This window comes from Mobula hypostoma, chromosome 27 (assembly GCF_963921235.1).
Source record: "Mobula hypostoma chromosome 27, sMobHyp1.1, whole genome shotgun sequence".
In the NCBI taxonomy this organism is placed as follows: Eukaryota; Metazoa; Chordata; class Chondrichthyes; order Myliobatiformes; family Myliobatidae; genus Mobula; species Mobula hypostoma.
The window spans coordinates 34,613,589-34,636,644 of NC_086123.1; the positions used below are offsets into that span (position 1 = coordinate 34,613,589).

The 23,056-nt window shown below is 40.0% G+C and overlaps 1 protein-coding gene across 14 annotated transcripts in view; it reads left to right on the top strand.

The window, feature by feature from the left end:
- The window catches only part of git2a (G protein-coupled receptor kinase interacting ArfGAP 2a), a 120,285-nt gene that overhangs the window by 16,972 nt on the left and 80,257 nt on the right, over positions 1-23,056 (top strand). For all 14 annotated transcript variants that reach the window (XM_063034349.1, XM_063034355.1, XM_063034354.1 and 11 more), the window contains exons 2-3: positions 20,661-20,794; positions 22,282-22,394. In XM_063034349.1, the coding sequence (XP_062890419.1) occupies positions 20,661-20,794; positions 22,282-22,394 (247 nt within the window). The remainder of the gene's footprint in view (positions 1-20,660; positions 20,795-22,281; positions 22,395-23,056) is intronic.

Consider the following 23,056-nt stretch of genomic DNA (forward strand, 5'->3'; position numbering starts at 1 on the left):
CTGACTGTTACCCACTTATCTGTCTCCCCAGGCCCCGGAGTGACCACCTGCCTATAGCTCCTCTCTATCACCACCTCACTTTCCCTGACCAGACAAAGGTCATCGAGCTGCATCTCCAGTTCCTCACCTAGTCCCTCAGGAGCTGCAGCTTGACGCGCCTGTAGCAGATGTGGCTGTTTGAGAGGCTCTGAGTCTCCCAGATATCCCACATCTGACACCCAGTACAGAACACTGGCCTCACATACTTCCTCTTCCTATTCTTCACAAGAAACCTGCCTCTCCTTGACCCGTTATCACCGAAGCCCCATTGAGCCAAAGCTCTCCTACTTCATCGCCCGCTCCTCCGACGCTGTTCTATAAAGCTGTCTTCTTTTTAAATTCTTCTTGCTGGTATCCATGCGTCTGCGCGGTCGTTCCTTAATCCACTTCTTGCCAAGTACATGTTCGGCACAGCAACTACACCCTCTCCTCCCCCTCCCCCCCCCCCCCACTATTGACCAAGAATGCCCTAAAATTGTTATAATATGCAAGGAAAAATAAAAATATGTGTGTTAAATAACTAGCACACAAAATGACACTGATAAATTGAGATCACAGGGAAAGGATGCTTTTGTCTTTGCACCGCCCTGTACTGTTTATCCCAGTTGTACTCCCAATCTGTATTGAGGGCTTATTAGGAATGCTTTTTCAATACCCTACACTTGGGGAAAATACCCTATACTTAAGCATTTTAGTTGGCATTTATTGGTTTATTAATGTCATTGGTACCAAGTTGTAATGGAAAGCCGTTGTTTTCCTTCAAATCCAGACAGATCACATGATACATAAGATTCGAGATTGCTTAATGTCATTTCCTGTATACAAGTGTAAAAGAGAATGAAACAATTGTGACTTCAGATCCTATGTAGTACAAAAATACAATAAGTTGAAGGGCCCAATAAATATTGATGTATGTCCAGAAAGTGACACTAGGTACAGCAGTGTCTGTAATGAGGTGACTGACAGTAAATTATAAAGTGGTGGTGGGGGGTGTGGAGGGTTGGGTCAGTGGGTGTATGTGTTGATCAGCCTTACTGCTTGGTGAAAATAACTTTTTGTGTCTGGTGGTCCTGGCATGGAAGCTAAGTAGCCTCCTCCCTGATGGGAGTGGAACAAACAGTCTATGAGCAGGGAAGGTGGAATGGTGCATGATGATACTGGCTCTTTTCCAGCACCTTTCTGTATAATGTCCTTGATGGCGGGTAGGCTGGTGATGCATTGGGCAGCTTTGACTACCCATTGTAGACCCTTCCTGTTCAACGCAGTGTAGTTTCTGCACCAAGCAGTAATCCAGATTGTTAGGATGTTTTCTTCTCCACATTTGTAGAATGATGATGAGAGGCATTGATTGTGTGGCTTTTTCCCAGGGCTGAAATAACTATCACGAGTGGGCACAGTTTCAAGGTGCTTGGAGGTAGGTACAGAGGAGATGTCAGGGTTAAGTCTTTTTTATGCAGAGATTGGTGAGTGCGTGGAATGGGCTGCCAGCAATGGTGGTGGAGGCAGATACGATAAGGCCTTTTAAGAGACTCCTGGATAGGTACATGGAGCTTAGAAAAATAGAGGGCTATGGGTCACCCTGGTTATGGTTACCCAAGGTAACTTCTAAAGTAAGGCACAGCATTGTGGGCCAAAGGGCATGTATTGTGCTGTAGGTCTTCAGTGTTTCTATGACAGAAGTATAGATGTACATAATCCAGCTCTCTTCCGCCTCCTCAGAATGTAGAGGCCTTGAGCTTTCCTAATATTGTAGAATGTGTTTTTGGTCCAACAGGCAGATTGGCTAGAGTTGTTTGGGTGGGTTTAAACTAATTTGGCAGGGGAATTGGAACTGGAGTGACAGTGTTCAGGATGAGGTACTTGGTTTACAAATAGAGGCAACGTGTCGTGAGACTCCTAGCAAGCAGAGGCTGATGATAGGGCAAAATTGCAGTCGACAGGATGAGTAACAATGTAAAAGGTGGACAAAATTGTAAAGGGTGAATACAGGACTGAAGATGTTATATTTGAAAGAGCCCAGTATACAGAATAAGGTAGATGGACTTGTAGCACGGTTACAGATTAGCATCTATGACATTGTAGGCATCACTGAATCATGGCTAAGAGAAGATTATGGCTGGAAGCTTAACATCCAAGCAATCACATTGTATTGAAGGGAGAGGCAGGTAGGCAGAAGGGATGGTGTGGTTCTATTGGTAAAAAAAATCAAATCAAATCATCAGAAAGAGGTGACATAGGGTTGGATGGTGTTGAATCATTGTGGGTAGACTAAGAAACTGCAAGGGGTAAAAAGACCCTGATGGACCCACAAACAGTAGTAAGGATATGGTTTATAAATTACAATGGGAGATAGAAATGTGTGCCAAAAGGGCAATGTGACAATAGTCATGGGGGATTTCAGTATGCAGTAGATTGGGAAAATCAGGTTGGTGTTGTATTACAGGAGGGGGAATTTCTAGAGTGCCTACGAGATGGCTCTTTAGAGCAGCCTGTGGTTGAGCCCACTAGGGGATCAGCAATTCTGGATTGTGTTGTGCAATGAACTGAGAGCTTAAGATAAAAGAACCCTGAGGGGAAAATGATCATAGTATGATCGAATTCACCCTGAATTTTGAGAAGATAAAGTCAGATGCATTGGTATTACAGTGGAGTAAAGGAAATTGGATGCATAAGAGAGGAGTTGGCCAAAATTGATTGGAAAAGAGCATTAGAAGGGATGACAGCAGAGCAGCAATGGCTGGAAGTCCTGTAAGCAATTCAGAAGGTACACGATATATACATCACAAAGAGGAAGAAGCCATCTAAAGGAAAGATGGCACAACCATGGCTAACAAGAGGAGCCAAGGCCAACATAAAAGCCAAAGAGAGGGCATATAATTGAGCAAAAATTAGTAGGAATTTAGAGGATTAGGAAGCTTTTTAAAAACCAACAGAAGTCAACTTTAAAAAAAGTCATTAAGGTAAAGATAGAAGATGAAAGTAAGCTAGACAGTAATATTAAAGAGTATACGTAGTGTAAAAGAGAGGTGAAAGTGGATATCGGACTGCTGGTAGAATCTCATGTGGTGACGAGAGGGTGTACAGGAATGACATATGCCAACTAGTGGAGTGCAACAACCTGGCACTGAATGTCACTGAGTCAAAAGAGCTGATTGTGGACTTCAGGAAGGGTAAGACGAAGGGACACATACCAACCTCATAGAGGGATCAGAAGTGGAGAGAGTGAGCAGTTTCAAGTTCCTGGGTGTCAAGATCTCTGAGGATCTAACCTGGTCCCAACATATCAATGCAGTTATAAAGAAAGCAAGACTGGCTTTACTTCATTAGGAGTTTTAAGAGAGTTGGTATGTCAACAAATACACTCGAAAACTTCTATAGTTGTACTGTGGAGAGCATTCTGACAGGCTGCATCACCGTCTGGTATGGGGGGGGGGGGCTACTGCACAGGACCAAAAGAAGCTGCGGAAGGTTGTAAGTCTAGTCAGCTCCATCTTGGGCACTAGCCTACAAAAGTACCCAGGACATCTTTAGGGAGTGGTGTCTCAGAAAGACAGCATCCATTATTAAGGACCTCCAGCACCCAGGACATGCCCTTTTCTCACTGTTACCATCAGGTAGGAGGTACAGAAGCCTGAAGGCACACACTCGGCGATTCAGAAACAGCTTCTTCCCTTCCATCTTCCGATTCCTAAATGGGCATTGAATCTTTGGCGACTACCTCACTTCTTTAATATACAGTATTTCTGTTCTTGCATTTTTTAAGATCTATTCAATATATGTAATTGATTTACTTTGTTTATTATTACTTATTTTTTGTTCTGCTAGATTATGTTCAATGCAATACAACTGCTGCTAAGTTAACACATTTCACGTCACATGCCGGTGATAATAAACCGGATTCTGCTTCTGGAAACTATGCTGGAGAGGTAGTAATGAGTGACAAGGAAACAACAGACAATCTGAATAAGTATTTTGCATCAGTTTTCACTGTGGAAGACACTAGCAGTATGCCAGAAGTTTGAGGTGTGATGTCAGAGGTGTGTGAAATTGCCCTTGCTATGGAGAAGGTTCTTGGGAAACTGAAAGGTCTGAAAGTAGATGCTGGACCAAATGGTCTACACCCCAGGGTTCTTGGTGGCTCAAGAGATTTTTTTTTTATTAAGTTCAATTGTGAACAATAGTCAAATCAGAAATGCTGATCAAGTCAACTAGTTCCGAAAGAGAACCCTGATGGGCTAATCAGATGGTTCACTGCTGCTCAGCGATAGAACACAAAATCAGGCACAAGGGTCGCTAGCCCCTGTACCCCAGAAACACACCTGAGTGGTGTGGCAGAGGTATGTGCTATGCATGACCTGATCTGAAAGCATCATGTTGACTCATAACAGATCGTGTTCACGGTGGAACAGCTTAGTCAAGGATGGGATGATCTGCACAGATGGACAAATTATACCTCCACTACCCCTTGATTGTGGAGGCATTACTAATGATCTTTCAAGAATCAATAAATTCTGGAATGGTTGTGGAAGACTGGAAGATCACAAATGTCACTTCACTCTTCAAGAAGGGAGAGGGGCAGAAGAAAGGAAGTTGTAGGCCAGTTAGTCTGACCGCAGTGGTTGGAAAGATGTTGGAGTTGATTTTTAGGATGAGGACTCGGGGTACTTGGAGGCACATGATAAAATAGGCTGTAGACAGCATGGTTTCCTCAAAGGAGAATCTTGCCTGACAAATCTGTTGGAATTCTTTGAAAAAATAATTAGCAGGATAGACAAAGAATCGGTTTATGTTGTATACTTGGATTTTCAGACAAGGTGCCACACTGGAAGCTGCTTAGCAAGTTGAGAGCTCTGGTATTACAGGAAAGATGCTGGTATGGATAAAGTAGTTGCTGATTGGCAGGAAGCAAAGAGTTAGAATAGAGGAAGCTTTTTCTTGTTGGCTGCTGGTGACTTGTGGTATTCCACATGGGTTTGTTCTGGGACCGCTTGTTTTTACATTATATGTCAGTGATTTGAATGACAGGATTGATGGCTTTGTTGTAAAGTTTGCGGACAATGCGAAGGTAGGTGGAGGGACAGGTAATATTGAGGAAGTGGAGAGGCTACAGAAGGGCTTAGGTTAGGAGAATGGGCAAAGTGCCTGATGAAATTCATGTATGGTCATGCACTTTGGTAGAAGAAATAAAAGGGTAGACTATTTTCTAAATGGAGAGAAAATAGAAAAATCTGAGGTGCAAAGGGACTTGGGAGTTCTTGTGCAGGATTCCCTGAAGGTTAAGTTGCAGATTGAGACTGGCGAGGAAGGCAAATGTGATGTTGACATTAATTTCGGGAGGACTAGAATATAAAAACAAGAATGTAATGTTGAAGCTTTATAAGGCACTGGTGGGGCCTCAGTTGGTGTATTGTAAGCAGGTTAGGGCCTCTTTTCTTAGAAAGGATGTGCTGAAACTGGAGAGGGTTCAAAGGAGGTTCACAAAAATGAATGGCTTGTATGAAGAGCTTTTGATGGCTCTGGCCCTGTATTGAGGGTTGACCTAGTTGAAACCTATTGAATGGTGAAAGGCCTTGATTGATTGGATGTGGGGAGGGTTCTGGTGCGAAAGTCTACGTTCAGAGGACACAGCCTCAGAATATGGAGCATCCCTTTAAACTGGAGATGAGGAATTTCTTTTGCCATAGAGTGAATCTATGCAATTTGTTGCCACAGGCAGCTGTGAATGTGAAGTCTTTATGTATATTTAAGGCAGAAGTTGATAAATTCTTGATTAGTAAGGGCATGAAGGGGTACAGGGAGAAGGTGGGAGTCTGGGGCTGAGAGGAAAAATGGATCAGCCATGATGAAATGGTGGAGCAGACGCAATGGACCAAATGGCCTAATTCAGCTCATATCTTATGGTCTTATGCGAGGTTGTGTGAGATGTGCACTCCCAGGAGTTTGAAGCTGGTCAGTTTCCACTGCTGTGCCACCAATATAAAGAAGAGTTTGAGTGCTGCGATCACTTGTGTATAACCATCTCCTTTGTCTCGCTAACATTGATGAAGAGATTTGGCCTCAAGCTCTTCCACCTTGGCTCTGTAGGCCGTCTCATCATTGTTGATGATGAGTCTCACCACCACTGTCGTGTGATTGTTGAACTTGTGTGTTTGGCGGTGCAGTTATGTATGTATGGGAAGAGTGCATCATTGGGCTCAGCACACAGCCCTGGGAGACACCTGTATTGAGGATGATGAGGAGAAAACAGCAGATGTGCATCCTGAATATCTGAGGTCTGTTGGTTATGAAACCCAACACCCAGTTGCACAGTGGTCTATTTAAACTGAGGAGTAGGAGTTTGTTGACCAAGGTTTGTGGGACAATAGTTTTGAATGCGGAACCGAAAATGAGAAAACAATATGTTGTTGCAATTACAAGGAAAGTGGAGTGAAACTAGACAAAAGTACAAAGGCAACAATGTGGCAAACAGGGAGATGAAATCTTTTTTTAGCATATGAAAGATCCTTTCGAGGGTCTGATATCAATGGGATATCTCCCAGTCTACTGCCCTCACATTGTGTACGAAGCTAGACAGGGCATTAAACGCCTTCTCAAAAATCACACAAGCCAGAAGTTTTCTTTAAGGTTTTTAATGAGAAAACTGTGTGAAACTGCAGAAAGTTAAGTAAAATGCATATTTGATTCAATACAGAATCATCGCATACCTGATATACTAATATTATCAAATATTCTCACGATCAGTGTTAAATAAGGCAGTACACACATGCAACATTCTAATACTATACTGTGGATGAGAGGGAACTTGTGGTGTGATGAACGATAAACGTAATGCTTCCTTCAAAGTACATCTGCTGAATGTTTGCCAACATTAAGAAAGCTATTCCAAGTTGAAATCCAAATTAACTTGCACCGGATCATGTGAAAGAACAGCTTACAAACAGGAAGTGATGTTTGTACAAAAGGAACAGCGCCTCTGGGGGCAGAACAGCCAGTGATCGAGCTGCTTCCAGAGTCACTTCCAATTCAGCTATACCAACCTTAATATTTGAGGTTGATATTGTCTCCGTGGCTACGAGTGTGTTCAATGTGTAAAATGCAGTTTATCAATTTCAAGATTCATGTTTATCGCGTGTACATCAAAGCATACAGTGAAATGTGTCGTGTGTTAACAGCCAACACACCCAACTGCACTGGGGGCAGCCTGCAACATTCCGGCAACAACATCGCATGCCCACAATGCTTGGCGGAATAACACAGAGCACAACAAACAACAAAACAAGTCCAGTTCTTCCTTCCCACCTACACACTTAATTTTCATCTCCCAAACCCATGATCTTTGACATCTAGTGGTAGATGTAGATTCGTGTGCAAGGCATTTACTATGTTGGCTTGGAAATATCATACTATCCCTGCATTTCTGCCATCTAACTGCCAACTGTACATGGGAGTGGCTTCTCTGGGCAGGGCAGCAGTGATTCGAGGTGTGGCCTCACTCCTACCACCTAGAGGACATTCGGAACCAGGCATTAAGTATGACTTGTCTCGTTATTAATAAAATTATAAAAACACTTCTTAGATGTCTGAAATACTATTTGTTTGATAGTGCAGGAGGTGAGTTAAGTTAGATTGGGCACCCACCTATAAAGGCCAGCAAGTAATATGGTTGGTCAAAGGTGCAGTATCAACAGGGGAGGAATAGAAAGTGAAGTGCGGGAGAAATGAAGAGAAATATGTGAGCAGTGTCTTTGCTGAGACTATGGCAAGGAACAGGGTGTGCAGAAATGTCTGTTCTATGGGGAGGGAGGGGAGGGGAACGTTGACTCAGACCATGAGAGGCCTGCATCGGGCATTTTCATGCCTTACAAGGCACAGACTGGAAGTCTGTGTGGGGCACCACTCCTCGCACAGACTCCAGAGCAATGTGTGGTTAAGTGCCTTGCTCAAGGACACAAACACAGGGAATCGTATAGCAATATATTGCATTGTGGTTCCTTGCATATAATTTATTGTTTTTCATGAGATCATGCATTCAAAAAGCAGAGAAAAGCACTGTCACCTGCAAATAATTCATGTCTTATAATATGTTTTAGTGCTGTCAGTACTTGTCTGGTTTGTGATGCCAGTTCTTTAAAAAGGTGTGGTATTCTATCACACTTGAGATTTTGATGCTGGACTAGTGGATTTTCCAGATTAAGATGTTATTCCTTTTACCTCAACACACTTTAAATTTACTTTTCTAAGATGTCACGCTATATTATAAATTTACTAATGAAACTGATACATTTAAGTGGTGCACAGAAACTCGACCCCTCAGTTTAAAGGAAATGTGAGAAACATCACCAGTGAGTCGGATGCCAAAGCATTAAGCTTTCCACTTTGCTGATAGTGAATTGTGGGAGTTTTTCTGTAAATGATCAAGTGCTTTGGGATACCCTGAGAAATGTTTTGCACTTTGAGGCTTATTGAGTTGGTATTACAACTGAAGGTATGTTCAGAAAATGAAGTTTTGAAAAACATTGTATGATCTTATTTACTGCTGTTCAAAGTTCAAATTGCCATTGTTTTAGTTCTTGCTGAATCTTGACTTCCGTATTTGCATGATACTTATAAAATCATGAAAATGTTGGCCCCTAGTGCCTGCATTGCCATCTGTTAAGCTCTCGGTCAATCTTTTAAGTCAGTGCCAGTTCCCTGCACTAAATCTATATTCTTTGATATCTAAAAATCTGATCTTTGTCTTTAACATACAACCTCTACAATCCATGTGTAGAGAGTACCGGAGATTCACTTTCCTCTGGGTGAAAACATTTTGTATCTCAATCCTGAGTGGCCAACCCTGTTTCTAAGCTCTCCAGTCAGGAGAAACGCCATTGCCATTTCCATCTCCACCCTGTTAAAAGCTCAGATTTTGTTATGTTATTGTCTTATTCCTCAACTCTATAAAAAATTAGGCCTTTCTGCTTAATCACTTCTCAAAAGAGAAATCTACTCCATTCCAGGAATCGGTCTGGTGATCTTCCATTGCATTCCTTCTATCGCGTATATACCCTTTATTGGGTGAGTGGCTGAACCTGTTCACAATATTTCGGGTAGTTTTACTAAGACCTGATATAATTGCAATTAGCATTGTGTTTTTGCATGCTTTCCTTCATCTCTTCTCTGTCTGCTTCCAATGTGTTAAAAATGCATTTCATTTGAATTATCAAGTGGTAAGTGGCTTTTATAAGCACCTATCCAAAACATACCATCAAATAAAGTTGGCATGTAGGTGTGGCATGAATTGGTACTCATTCGAACCAAGTGCTGAAAGTGGGATTAGTGCAGATAAGTACTTATGATCGACATGGATGTGGTGAGCTGTAAAACCTGTTTCTGTGCTCTGAAAGGGATGGAGTTTAGCATGTGAAAAGATGGCGATCACCTGGTTGGTTGATCAGCCAACATCAGATTTTGTTTGTATTGATTTCCTTTTTAGTGATCAGTAATGTAAATGGCTAGGCAAATCCTGCACCACTTTTAAAACATACTATTGATTTGATGCTTGCTTTCCAAATATCTTCAAGCATTATATTTCTGACTTTTCTCCCTAGAACAAAAGGTAGTGAAATGGTTGCCAGTTTCCAATAATGCGAAAATAGTGCTATTACCACAGAAGAAAATAGTGCCATATTATTTGTTTCTTCTGCCACTGAAAGGTACGGGAAGATTTAATACCATAGGAAGAATATCTTCAGTACACTTCAAAATGCTATCTTCACACTGGGCTAGGTTTTACATGTCCAGAAAATAGAAAAGTCTCTTCCATCGTTCTGAAGCTTTTACTTTTGCTGAAGTATATTAAGGATGCACAATTTGTAGTGCGTGTAATCATGCAAAACAAGCTTAATGCAGAAATTCTGAAACTTGTGATCTTCTCCAGTCCCGATTAAATCAGTTCAAACAAAGACATATATACTAGTTTTATGTATGTTAGTCCTGAGGTAAAACATCTTGAAAACCTGCACTTTGTTGCATGTTCAAATCTTTTTCATGGCATATAAAGCAGCAGATGGAAGAATGGAACTTGAGAGCAACATTTTCCTTTTGTAAAACATTGGTACTGTTTCAAACATCCAGTGTATGCAACAGGAAGGTTATCAAACAAATTTGCAATTGAACTGCAGGGGTACCAGAGTAGATGACCACAGACTTTAAGGAGGAACTTAAAAAAGCTTTTAAGAGCTTTTGGCTAGGAACAGAACACTGAGATTTATAAAGCTTGTATGGAACAAAGCAATTATGGAAGTGATTGTGGTGGATAGGCGGTGAGGTGGGACAACACGGTAGTATAGTGGATAGCTGACACTTACAGCTTGGGATGTCAAAGTTCAGAATTCATTTTGGCATTCTTTTTAAGAATATGTGTGTATTCTACCCATGAGTGTGTAGGTTTTCTCGAGGTGCTCAGGTTTCCTCCCACATTCCAAAGACTTGCCAATTAGGCTAATTTGTCATTGTAAATTGTTCCATGATTAGGCAAGAAGGTAGGTTGCTGAGTAGTGGGTTGGGCTGGAAGGGCTTGTTCCACACTGTATCTCTAAATAAATAAAATGTATAGGATATTCTACTCCAATATCTTAAGGTCTTATGGCATGCCGTGTCTTATTGCAAACTACTTTCTTGTGGTGGGATTGGTAGTTGAATGAGTGAAGCTTGGCGTGCATGGGCATACAGGATTAAGCTGGATAAGCATGGTAGAATTTAGGATTATCTCTCGTTTGCATAGGAAAAAAGTTGGAAGACTAGACAGTGGAATGTTGGAGTTAGTCAGTGTACAGCCAATAAAAGCACTGGAAGTTTCAGCAGCAGTTGATCTGAAGTAGAATCAAGCAAAGATATTGAGGTAGATACAAGTCCTCGGTGATGGAGACATGTTGTTTGAATCTGTTTTTTTTTCAGTGACTTGCTATATCTTTTTATTTATTTATTTTATTTTTATTTGGATAAGGAATTCACAATTATCATGTACTTTTTTCACACATATAACCTTTTCCATTTTTTTATATGTATAAAACTACAATTATTTATACATTCTTAAGTACACATTGAGATGATATAAAAGGAAAATAAACATTTAATTAGATAATTATGTACTGTGGTAAATCTAACCTATTAGGCTAAGTAATGAAATTAGTTGTTAAGAAAAATGGTAATAATAGTTTCCATACAACCCTTCTGGATCATTTCCACTGGTCCAAAATGTTGCATACAAGCCTATATACCAACCATTGTAGGTGTTTATATCCCAATTTGTTCGTGCTTGTTCCTGCCTGCAGACATAATTATCCAATCCCTATGTACTTATTTACTTAATTTTTTCATTTTTTTTATCCCTTTCCCAAATCTTTCCCTTTACTTGTGTTAATTCTCTATTTTCCAAAAAAAAACAAACATTTAGACTAGGGGTGCTTACGTTAGCAATATTACTGTGTTGGTGAGAAGAGCAATATAAATCATTAGGAGAGTCATCTAAAGTCTGCTCGCATTGGGGTTATATATTCAATCCATTTATTCCAGATTTGATAAAATGTTTCTTTTTGAGTTCTCAGGGAGTAAGTCAACTTTTCCATTTTAAATATTTCCAAGATAATTTCGTACCAATCTTCTAGGTGGTATTGGATTTAGCCATTTTCTAGTGATTGATTTCTTACTTGCCGCTAAGAGGGCCTGCAGTAACTTTATATCTTCCTTCTGTTCAAGGAACAATACATGCTCCAAATAGAGCGTCTCAAAGTTCAGAGGTATCTGGGACCTAAGTACCTTAACTAATGTTCTATGAATACCTTCCCAAAATAGACTTAATTTAGGGCAATCCCAGAAAATATGAAAATGATTTGCCTCCTTGGAGCCGCACCTTCTCCAACACATCACATTTGTATCTTTATATTTTTCCTGATATGGGGTCTTGAAGTATCTTATAATGTTTTTCCAACAATGTTCTCTCCAAGTCAAAGAATTAGTCGAGGACCATTGAAAGCTGCAGATTTTCCCCCAAGCCTCCTCTGAAAGTACCAACCCCGCTTCTTTCTCCCACTTCTCTTTAATATACAGTGTATTTACATTTTTAGCATGGGAGAGTGCATTATATAGGCGAGAAACTGATTTACTAGGTATTGAACTGCAAGCCGAATTCAGAATCTTGAAAAATTCTAATTCTACTGTTGATAGGTCTGTATATCTACAACTCTGGTTAACATAGTTTCGTATTTGAAGGTACCTAAAAAAGTCATTATGTTCTAGGCCATGTTTGTCCTGCAGGATTTGGAAACTTTGTAATACTCTTTTATCTATAAATGAGAGGTAGGTTGTAAGACCTTTCTTTATCCATAGCTCAAATCTTTTGACTTGCTATATTTCATTGCATCTAGCAACAATTCCTACTTGTATTCAAGAAAGATCTGGCTCGAGTCTTTAAGCGGTGTATCCTATTCCCAGGCACTCAAGCTGTCAGTAACAGATCTCTTCATGTATCATGATCAAGTTGCATATTACTATACTAATTTCTAGTGGACTGGGAAACTAGTAATTTATCCCTTGAAGTTTGGATTTATCATCTGGATTAAAGCACTGCATTCCTCGGTGGGAATTTTTCAATTCATTATGATGCCTGCAACTGAACATTGTAAACCAAGTGTTGTCAGGTGCAGCTGTACGAATGTGTGCATCCTCTTCTGATCTAGTCCTCAAATATAAAGCCATGTACTCTATTGGCCTGTTTGATAGTTTCCTGTCCCTGTATTGGCATTTTAATTGTCTACCTACAGGAACTAAAGTATTTTTCTTGCTAATCTATCTTTTCCAGTCCAAAGTGGATGCCCATACATTTGCTTACTTTGGGATCCTTTTTGTCACTGATTCTCAAAATTAATCAGAATTGGGTTTATTATCACTGGCACATGTTGTGAAATTTGTTAACTTGGCAGCAGAAGTACAATACAATACATGATATAGAAAGAAAAAGAAATAAATTACAGTAAATATATATTTTTGTATATTAAATAGATTAAAAATGGTGCAAAACAGAAATACATTTTTAAAAAAAGTGAGGTAGTGTTCATGGGTTCAGTGTTCATTTAGGGATCGGATGTAGAAGGGAAGAAGCTGTTTCTGAATCGCTGAGCGTGTGCCTTCAGAATTCTGTACCTCCTACCTGACATTAACACTGAGAGCATCGCTCTTTGAAGATGTCCTGGATACTATTGAGGCTAGTGCCTTTGTATTTATTAACTTGAGAGTGAGCTATTACTGACAGTTTGAGTACCTGGGAATAGGACACACTGCTTAAAGACTAGAGCCAGATCTTTTATAAGCAGAAGTAAAAAGTGTTGCTGGATGCAACATAAGATTTATTGACATCTTACATAGTGGTTAATCTGTGGAATTCATTGCCGGGGTGGCTGTTGAGGCCAAGTCATTGGGTATATTTCAGGCAGAGATTGATAGATTCTTGATTGGATAGGGCATGAAGGAATATGGGGAGAAGGCAGGAGATTGAGGCTGAGAAGAAAATGGATCAGCCATGATGAAATAGTGAAGCAGGCTTAATGGGCCAAATGGCCTATTTCTGCTCCTATATCTTATGGTCTTAAGTAATTTAATGTTTCTTCCCTTGCAACCTGAAGTTGCTTTTGTGCTATTAGTAAATTTGTACATGCTGCTTTCCTAACGTCATTTAGGTCACTGATACTCCCAACTGAGTTGTCATGTGTAAGATCCTGCCAGTTTTACTGCATGACCAACATTTATACCTTATCCTGCCACTCAGACAATGTGTTAAACTGGAAAATAATTTGCATGAGAGAATATAATAAAAGAGTGTGGTGAGTTGGAACAGGAATCCACACCACATCTGCCACACACCTTCCTACAGAAATTTAAGAGACCACCACCCTTCCCCTCTCCATCCATTCTCTTGAAAGTATTAAAATTGGCTAAATAAGGACATTCAAATGACTCATATGAAAATTACAGACACGAGAAAGTCTGCAGATGCTGGAAATCCAAAGCAAATTGCACACAAAATGCTGGAGGATCTCAGCAGGTCAGGCAGCATCTATGGAGATGAATAATTAGTCGACATTTCAGGCTGAGACCCTTCGTCAGGTCTAAGAAAGAAGGGAGGAAAATGGCAGAATAAAAAGGTGGGGCGAGTGGAAAGAGGGTAGCTGGAAGGTGATAGATGAAGCCAAATGGGTGGGAAATGTCGAGGGCTGCAGAAGAAAGAAGCTGATAGGAGAGGAGAGTGGACAACAGGAAGGAAGGAGGCGGCAGCCCGGGGGGAAGTAATAGGCAGGTGACAAGAAAGTCAGAGTGGGGAATAGAGGAAGTGGGGGGAGGGGTGAGATTTGTTTACTGAAAAGAGAAATACGTATTCATACCATCAGGTTGGAGGCTACCCAGATAAAGTGTTTCTCTGCCACCCTGAGGGTGGCCTTATTTTAGCACAAGAAGGGGTCATGGATTAATATGGCAGAATGAGAATCAGAATTAAAATGTTTGGTCACCAGGAAGTCCCACTTGTGGTGGATGGAGCAGAGGTACTCAACAAAGCAGTCCCCCAACTTATGACAGGTCTCACCAATGTAGAAGAGGTTGCATCCGGAGCACCAGACATAATAGACAACCCCAGTAGGTTCACAGGTGAAGTGTTGCCTCACCTGGGGAACAATTGTTTGGGGCCTTGAGTAGAGGTGAGGAGGTGTTCGGGCAAGTGTACTTGGGCCGCTTGCAGGGTAAGTGCCTCGGGGGAGATTAGTGGGGAGGGATGAATGGACAAGGGAATCGCAGAGGGAGCGATTCCTGCAGCAAGTAGGGAGGAGGGGTGGTGAAGGTAAAGATAAACTTGTGGAATCCATTTGGAGATGGTGGAAGGGTGGAAGTTGTGAAGGATGATGTGTTGGATGTGGAGGCTACAGGATGGTAGGTAAGGACAAGAGGATCTCTTATCATTAAGGCAATGTGAAGATGGGGTGAGCATAGATATACGGGAAATAGAGGAGAGGGCAGCATAGTAGAGGGGGGGAAAGCCGTGTCCTCTAAAGGAGGATGACATCTCTGATCTCTTGGAAAAGAAAGCTGTGTCTTGGGATTTTTTAAGTAAGATTAGTAACAAAATCTGTTATTTTTATTAGTTTGCATTTTCCAACCTTATCTCTGCCTTGTTATTAGCCTTTTTACTTTTGTAAATGGAGTTACTTGTTTCCACTCATCCGGCTAGTGAAAATAGTATGCATTAGGATAACTAAAGATTTGTAGCAGGAATTGAAATGTACATTTTTATTAGAAGTTGTGCGTGGGACGGTTCCGGTTATGTCGTCGTTCAGAATGGCAGCTTAAATCAACAGCTCCTCCAGAAAAACGGATATTTTGCCCCGTTAATGCATCAAATCTAAGATCTTTCGAACATATCTGAATTGATAAGGGGGGCAAGAATAGGGAGAAAGAATGGGGATTAAAAAAAAGCATCACTGCGGAGCCTATGGAAGAGAGAGGTACAGCGCGTGGCTCTCCTACAAATGTGCATGGCGGCGAGGCTGACACTGGGCCTCGTGCGGGTGAAGCGGCAAATATGATGAAGATTCTGGAAGAGATAAGGGAAGTCCAAAAAGAGATAAAACAACAACTCAATGATATAAAGTCAGAAGCTCGCCAACGACAATCAGGAAATAGTGATGGCAGAGACTTGAATTGAGAAGGTGGAAGATCGCGTGCAAAATGTGGAACAGATACTAAGTAAGACGATAAAAATATTAAATCAACAGGAAAGTAGGTTGCTTGACCAGGAGGGAAGGTCACGACGGAAAAGTATCAGGATTTATAATGTTCCCAAAGGAGCGGAGGGAGTGTTGATGATAGACTTTGTAGGCAAGCGGCTGTGGGAAGCGCTGGAAATTCCCCCGAATATGGAGATGGAAATTGAAAGGGCGCACCGTTCTCTCACCCAGCGACAGACAAAGTAAACCGCGATCCATTGTACTTAAATTTCTCCAATTCAAGAGCAAAGCGGAGATTCTACGAAGGACCTGGAGTAAGAAGAGGGTTTTTTTGGAATGGGAAGTTAATATACTTCGATCATGATTACCCTCCGGCGTTCCTGCAGAAACAGAAGGAGTATTCCGAAGTGAAACGAATATTAAAGGAAGAAAAGATTATATTTCAAACCCCGTACCCTACTAAACTGAGAGTATTTTACCACGAAGGGATACAACTGTACCAGACGGTGGAAGAGGCGACTACAGACATGAACAACCAAGGACTGTCCATTGGCGTGGTCAAACCAAGGGAAAGTCTGGCTGAGCAGTTATCCTGATCTGCTTGGGAAATAGTAAGAGAACCTAGGAAGCAGGGACAGGAACAGGACGAGAGAAGGATATTAGGAAGAGACTGAGTTCTCCGAAGACAGCCCTCACCTCCTCCAGAAGAGCCATAAGGTTTGGCTAACTTTAAAAGTGCTGATAAACTAAACGGAAGCAAAAATAGACAGTGATATACCTATCTCGAGAAATACATGTTATAATGTGGTTTTTATATTACTCAATTTTTTAAAAATTCATTTATTCATTCCTTTTTCCCCACCTAATTGAGAATATATACATGGGAGGAATACACAGGGAAATAATTTCTGTGTAATGGACATAGTTTTCTTTACTTTTATAGGTACTGCAACAGGGGCCCTCAACCCACAGGTAGGAGGGACTATCCCCCACGGCTAGACTTTTCTTCTAGCCCAACCCACTGTCATCTAGAGACCCCAGCCTTGGAACCACATCTTCCTTACCTTTCTTTTTATTATTCACTTTTCGTGGTTCTTATTTGTTCAGGGAGTAGATCGATTAAGTTATATTCTGCAAATTTCGATGATATACTAACTTAGAGAGTAAGACCATATATTTTGGGTATATACCTCAAGAATAGTTGAAAAGAGATAAATATAAATAATTAATGAGTGTACTGCTGGTGGCTGGTAAAAAGACCTTTACCAGGAAATGGTTATCTCAGGAGAGCCCAACTTTAAATGTATGGATGGAAATTACAATGGACATTTACAAAATGGAGAACATCTGTTAATCATAAGTTGGAACAATTTTATTCATACTGGAAAAAATGGTTTAACTACATAACATCTTATAGGCCTGATTTTATTCTCACAATCAATGAATATGTTGTTTAAAAAAATCACTCCTTACTCTGTACATAGTTTTCTTCTTTTGATTGTTCTTTCTTTCCTCTTCTTTCTATAAGAGTATACTTCAGATAAATATTATGTGGAGATTTGTGACAAATATGATTATATGATATATATGTACAGTATCTGAAATACATCTTATGGAAATGTTTGATGATGAAATTCAATAAAAAAATTACAAAAAAAAAGTTGTACGTGGATTTCCTGTTCAGCTTCCTGCTTTCACGTTTTTTTGCTTGAGCTTTAAACTCTTGCAGTATCCTGTACTGTATGTCCATTCTTGTGGACCGTATTGGCCAGAACTTCTGATATTGCAAAGTACGCTTTAAATCCAGATGCTGATAGTTTGAATGAAAGTTGAAAACAAAATCTAACCTTGAATTCAGTTTGTGACCAGCAATGTAATTGTTTAATTGCATCACAAAGTAAGAATATCTAGTTTTAGTTAAAATTCCATTTCTTGCAACTTTTAACTGTTTTGGGACGTAATGACAAGAGAGTATGAATATAACAACCTTCCTAGCCCTGGATTTCTATTAGAAAATACCAACTCAAGTTTGTTGTTGTGCCATCGTGTTGTGGTGGTTAGCGCAAAGCTATTTCAGCGCCAGCAACCCAGGTTTAATAGCCATCGCGGTCTGTATGTTTTCCCAGTGATCCCATTGGCTTCCTCCAGGTGCTCTGGTTTCCTCCCACATTTCGAAGACTGCAAGTTAGTAGGTAATTGGTCACATGAGTCTATTTGGTCGACGCAAACTCATTGGGCCGTAAGTAAGATTGTTCAGAGGCCACTACAATTTTTCCCTGCAATTATGACTTACCAAAATGGTTCCTTTTAATGGGAAAGCAGAGTGATCTTCAAGTGACATCTGGCCTGATTCATGTACGATCTGGAGATAGGTAATTGGAATCGATGCTGGACCCTAAAATATTCTATTTTACGCATAAATTTGCATAACAGTTTAAGTCGTAGGTGCTCTGTAACATAAGTGCTAATAACCAAAAATAAATTTTATCTGCTTTTGAATTTGGAAAAAAAATCAATGTGATTGATAAAGGATGTGGGGGGAGAAAACTTTGCTTTTTGTCTTAAATTTTGGCTAATATTTGCCCCAGTCAAAATTTTGATAATGGTTGCCAGCAATAATCATTTCACTAGTGGGTATGGAAAGTTAAAAATCAAAGTTGTGCCTATTTTGCTATTGATACTACTGGCTTCACTGTGATCTGTAAACACAAGTTAGTACAAAAACGTTTCAAATCTCTTGTAATACAGCACCTTGGAGACTATACACGAGATCTCATTGAGAACAAATGAGACTGGGGTAGATCAAAGTGATGCTACAAAAGGAAATTACATATTTCTGCTTAACATTGCCAAGCCAAGTTTTGTGGTTTAAAAGCAATATAAATTTAAACCCAAAATTCCGAAGGAGCAAAACCAAAGGATTTATTCAATTTCAAAATGTTGCATTATAAACTCCAAAAATCCAAATTTTGATACTTAGCACCAGGAGAAGCATTTCATAAATAAAAATAAATTGTGACCCTTTTAAAATGTATTCTTACCAAGAGTGAAAAGTGCTTTGGATTTTTACTAAAGGCAGTGATTTAAAAACCACACAAGATGCATGTTGGATTTTGGACTGGATGCTTAAATTATGACTGAGATGGAAACTTTACAACTGGAGGATGCTTGTGAAGGTTTTGATTTGCCCCCTTTTCCCTGCAAATGTCCTCAGCAGTCCTGTCTTTCTGTCATTTACAAATCTGAACATTGCAGCAAAGGCTTCCAGTTTAACTTGTGATTGATGCTTGTGTTTTTGGGGAAGCATAACACAAAAGTGAAACAGCTTTTGCATTTTCAGAGAAATTGTATCATGTCATCATAAGAATATAATGCTATAGTAAACTTTGAGACTTTTGCCATTTTTATAGTTGAAATTGAGGCCTGGGAAGGTGGCTGTTTTACTGTGTTTGTGTTATCCCATTATAAGAATAAGCTGAAGAATTTAAGAAATTGAAATTTAAACATGTACTAGCGTTCTGAAGCATTGTTTGTTCATTATGTGCCTGTCATATGACATGAGTGATCATGGTCTTTCTATGACTATGATTATTCTTGGCAAATTTTTCTACAGAAGTGGTTTGATATTGCTGCCTTCTGGGCAGTGTCTTTACAAGATGGTGACTTCAGCCATTATCGATGCTCTTCAGAGATTTGTTGCTTCGTATCAGTGGTTGCATAACCAGGACTTGTGATGTGCACCGTCTGGTCCAATAGCTCTCATGACCCTAATCCGTTGGGGGGGCAGGGGCTGGCTAAGCAGGTGTTACACCTTTCTCGAGGGTGACTTGCAGGCTAGCAGAGGGAAGGAGTGCATTCGCCATCCTGCCACCCACAGATAAAGTACATTAAACATTTTTTAAAATGTTTAACCTGTCCTGGTCCAACTGCATTAATACTGCAGCCAAGAAAGCACACTGGTGTTCCTGCTTCCTTAGGAGGCTAAAGAAATTTCTCCTTTTTGACCCTCAAATTTTATTGATGCATCATAGAAAGCATCCTATTCAGATGCATCACGGGTTGGTATGGCAATAGGCAACTCTCTGTGACCATGAGACACTGCAGGTCTTCTCCCTCCTATCAGGCAGAGGATACAAAGCCAGAAGCAAGTACCATCAGGTCAAGGGTAACCCGCTGTTATAAAATGATTCAATGGTTTCCCATTACAGTAAGCTACCTAGCTATGACCTTGCACTTTATTACCACTTACAGTGCACTTTTTCTGTAACTAACATTTTATTCTGCACTGTTATTTGTCTATCTTGTACTACCTCAAACATTATTAACTTATCCTAAGTTACAGAGAAAGGTTGAACAAGTTACGTCTTTATTCTTTGGAGCGTAGAAGGTTGAGGGGGGACTTGATAGAGGTGTTTAAAATTATGAAGGGGATTGATAGAGTTGATGTGGATAGGCTTTTTCCATTGAGAGTGGGGGAGATTCAAAGAAGAGGACATGAGTTGAGAGTTAAAGGGCAAAAGTCTAGGGGTAACATGAGGGGGAACTTCTTTACTCAGAGAGCGGTAGCTGTGTGGAACGAGCTTCCAGCAGAAGTGGTTGAGGCAGGTACGATGTTGTTGTTTAAAGTTAAATTGGACAGCTATATGGCCAGGAAAGGAATGGAGGGTTATGGGCTGAGTGCAGGTCGGTGGGACTAGGTGAGAGTAAGAGTTCAGCACGGACTAGAAGGGCCGAGATGGCCTGTTTCTGTGCTGTAATTGTTATATGGTTATTATTGTAGTGAATTGATCTGTATAAACAGAATGTAAGATTTCTTTTCTGTAAACATGACAATAACAAACCTATTTACCAATTTTATATCTTTTCTAGATCCTCGCTGGGCATCAATTAACAGGGGTGTTCTGATCTGTGATGACTGCTGCAGTGTACACCGCAGTTTGGGTCGACATATCTCTCAGGTACGACACCTGACACATACACCATGGCCTCCAACTCTGCTGCAGGTAAGAAATACTTCGTAATTGTAGCCTCTTAAGAGCTGATTTGTCTCAAGGGTTCAAATCAAAAGTGAATGAGTTCCTGTGCAAATGCTGATATTGAAATGTACAAAATAGAATATCGGGTCATGTGAATTCCTGGAACTCACCCTAGACACCTTGGTCAATGAGGAATTACCCTTAACTGCAGAAGTTCTTTCAAATTGGCTGCTTAAAGGATTGAGAGCACTGAAAGTTATAATTTGATTATATGTGATTGGGTTTATGGATCATCTGTTTTCTCCAGACCCAAGGGTTTTGTATGTTCATGTTATAGGAAATGTGTGCATTCTTTAATCTCCAATAATACAGGGTGGTATAGCTTCGTCTTTGTGGTATACAAAATTGAATCTTGGAGCTACCCAGTTGATTTATTGATTTTTTTTTCAGATTAAATAGAAAAACAAGCTGGTGAACATTTTTCTGGCGTGCAGTCTCTTGTTTGTAGTGCTTTGAAGGTCTTGTACCTAATTAATGGTCAATGCGTATCTTTAATTATAATTGTGTATTTGCAAATCAACCCAGTTTTGCTGTCTTTTGAGGAAAAGGCAGCCACTTCTTGGCAAAGGTGAAAGGTTGGTCAGCATTTTTTTGAGATTATTATCTCCTTTGTATTGGTTAAAAATGCAACTATAGCAGGAGATATTATTATGTCATAAGGCATACGTCTGATATTATTGTGGGGTCACATGAATTCAAGGGCTTTGGAATCACAGATGTCCATTCTAGTAGTTTTTAGTGTTTTCATTTTTGCCATTTAAAGAAAAACAATTTCAGGTTGTTACACTCTTAATAATTAATAGAAGCATGAAGTAAAGTTTGCATGTCTCTTGGATATCACTGTTTGTAACTTTAAAGGGTAAAATGAGACTTAGAAATGGATAAGCAATGATCATAAAAGAAGGAATCCAGGAAAAATAAGCAAATTTAATTTAAACTGCAGTAGGTTTCCTTTTACTTTTCTACCGTTTAGGGTAGTAAGGTTATTAGATAGAAATGAAAGTGCTTGTCATGCCTGGCCTTCATTTCATTTGAGGATGACAATATTTTAACTTGTGTGCGCACATTGATAATTATTTGAAGATTCCAATATTATTAGTATTCTAGATATTTTCATCTTGCTTTGTAGACATGCACAGGGCTTTAAACTGCAGATTGTCTAATTACTGTGGTTCTTAATTACATTTGCAAAAGGAATTTTTAATAAAAAAGTGCTTATTTCTATGTTTACTTGTAAATCTTCCCATTTGTTGTGCATATTGCACTTGTGTCTTGACAGATCATTTCTTCTTGAGATAGTTTAGGTTCTGTTTGGGACGTTTTCCTAAACAATCTGGTTAAATTTTTAAGTCTCCAGAAAGAAATCAATGTCCAAGGCAGAGCCACATCAGTTGTCTGAGTACTAAAACCAAAGCATAACTCAGGCTTTTAAAAGGATATTTTTAAAATTTCAGATGGTACAAACCCTTGTTGGCAATGGGGCAAATTCAATCTGGGAGCACTCCTTGCTGGATCCTACATCGACAGTAAGTGGAAAGCGCAAGGCCAGCCCGCAGGATAAAGTACAGTGAGTATACTTGCTTCCACTTGGAACATGTATTTTATAGACAATCACATCAACAAGACAGATAAATTTAGCAGTGATTGTCCAGTGAATCAGAAAATGTGAGCACTTTTGTGCACACTTTTACAATTTACATAGAACTGGAAACATTATTCTTATTTGCCTGTAGTTCTTTCTTGGCTTTGAATCCTTTATCCTCAGCTAAAGAATATAAAATATTTTAATCTAGCAATTTGCATGATCCTGATGCCAGTTAGGTACGACCATCCTAACATGTTTTATTTCTTATTATTTGTCTACGGTTTTTAATTCTTTCACTGCTCCTCCACTACTTCCCTCCCTATCTCAGTCTTGTCCAATATTTTAATTAATCATACCCAGTGCATCCCAGCACATGTATGTTCTTCATTCTCTTCATCTGCTCTCTTTACTTTCCCTAATCTCTTTTCTTCACGTTCACACCAATGCAGAACTCCCCTACCCAGGTGGCCAGCCAGCCCTCCTGCTTGCATCACCATCCCTCAGAAACCCACTGGCTACTATTCCATTGTAGCTGCTGTTTGTGGAGCAATTAGAAAGTCAGACCAATATAGATTTCCAGCATCTGCGGTCTCTTATGTCACCAATGTACTGTACATAATTGTCTTCTGTATTCAGAAATTCAG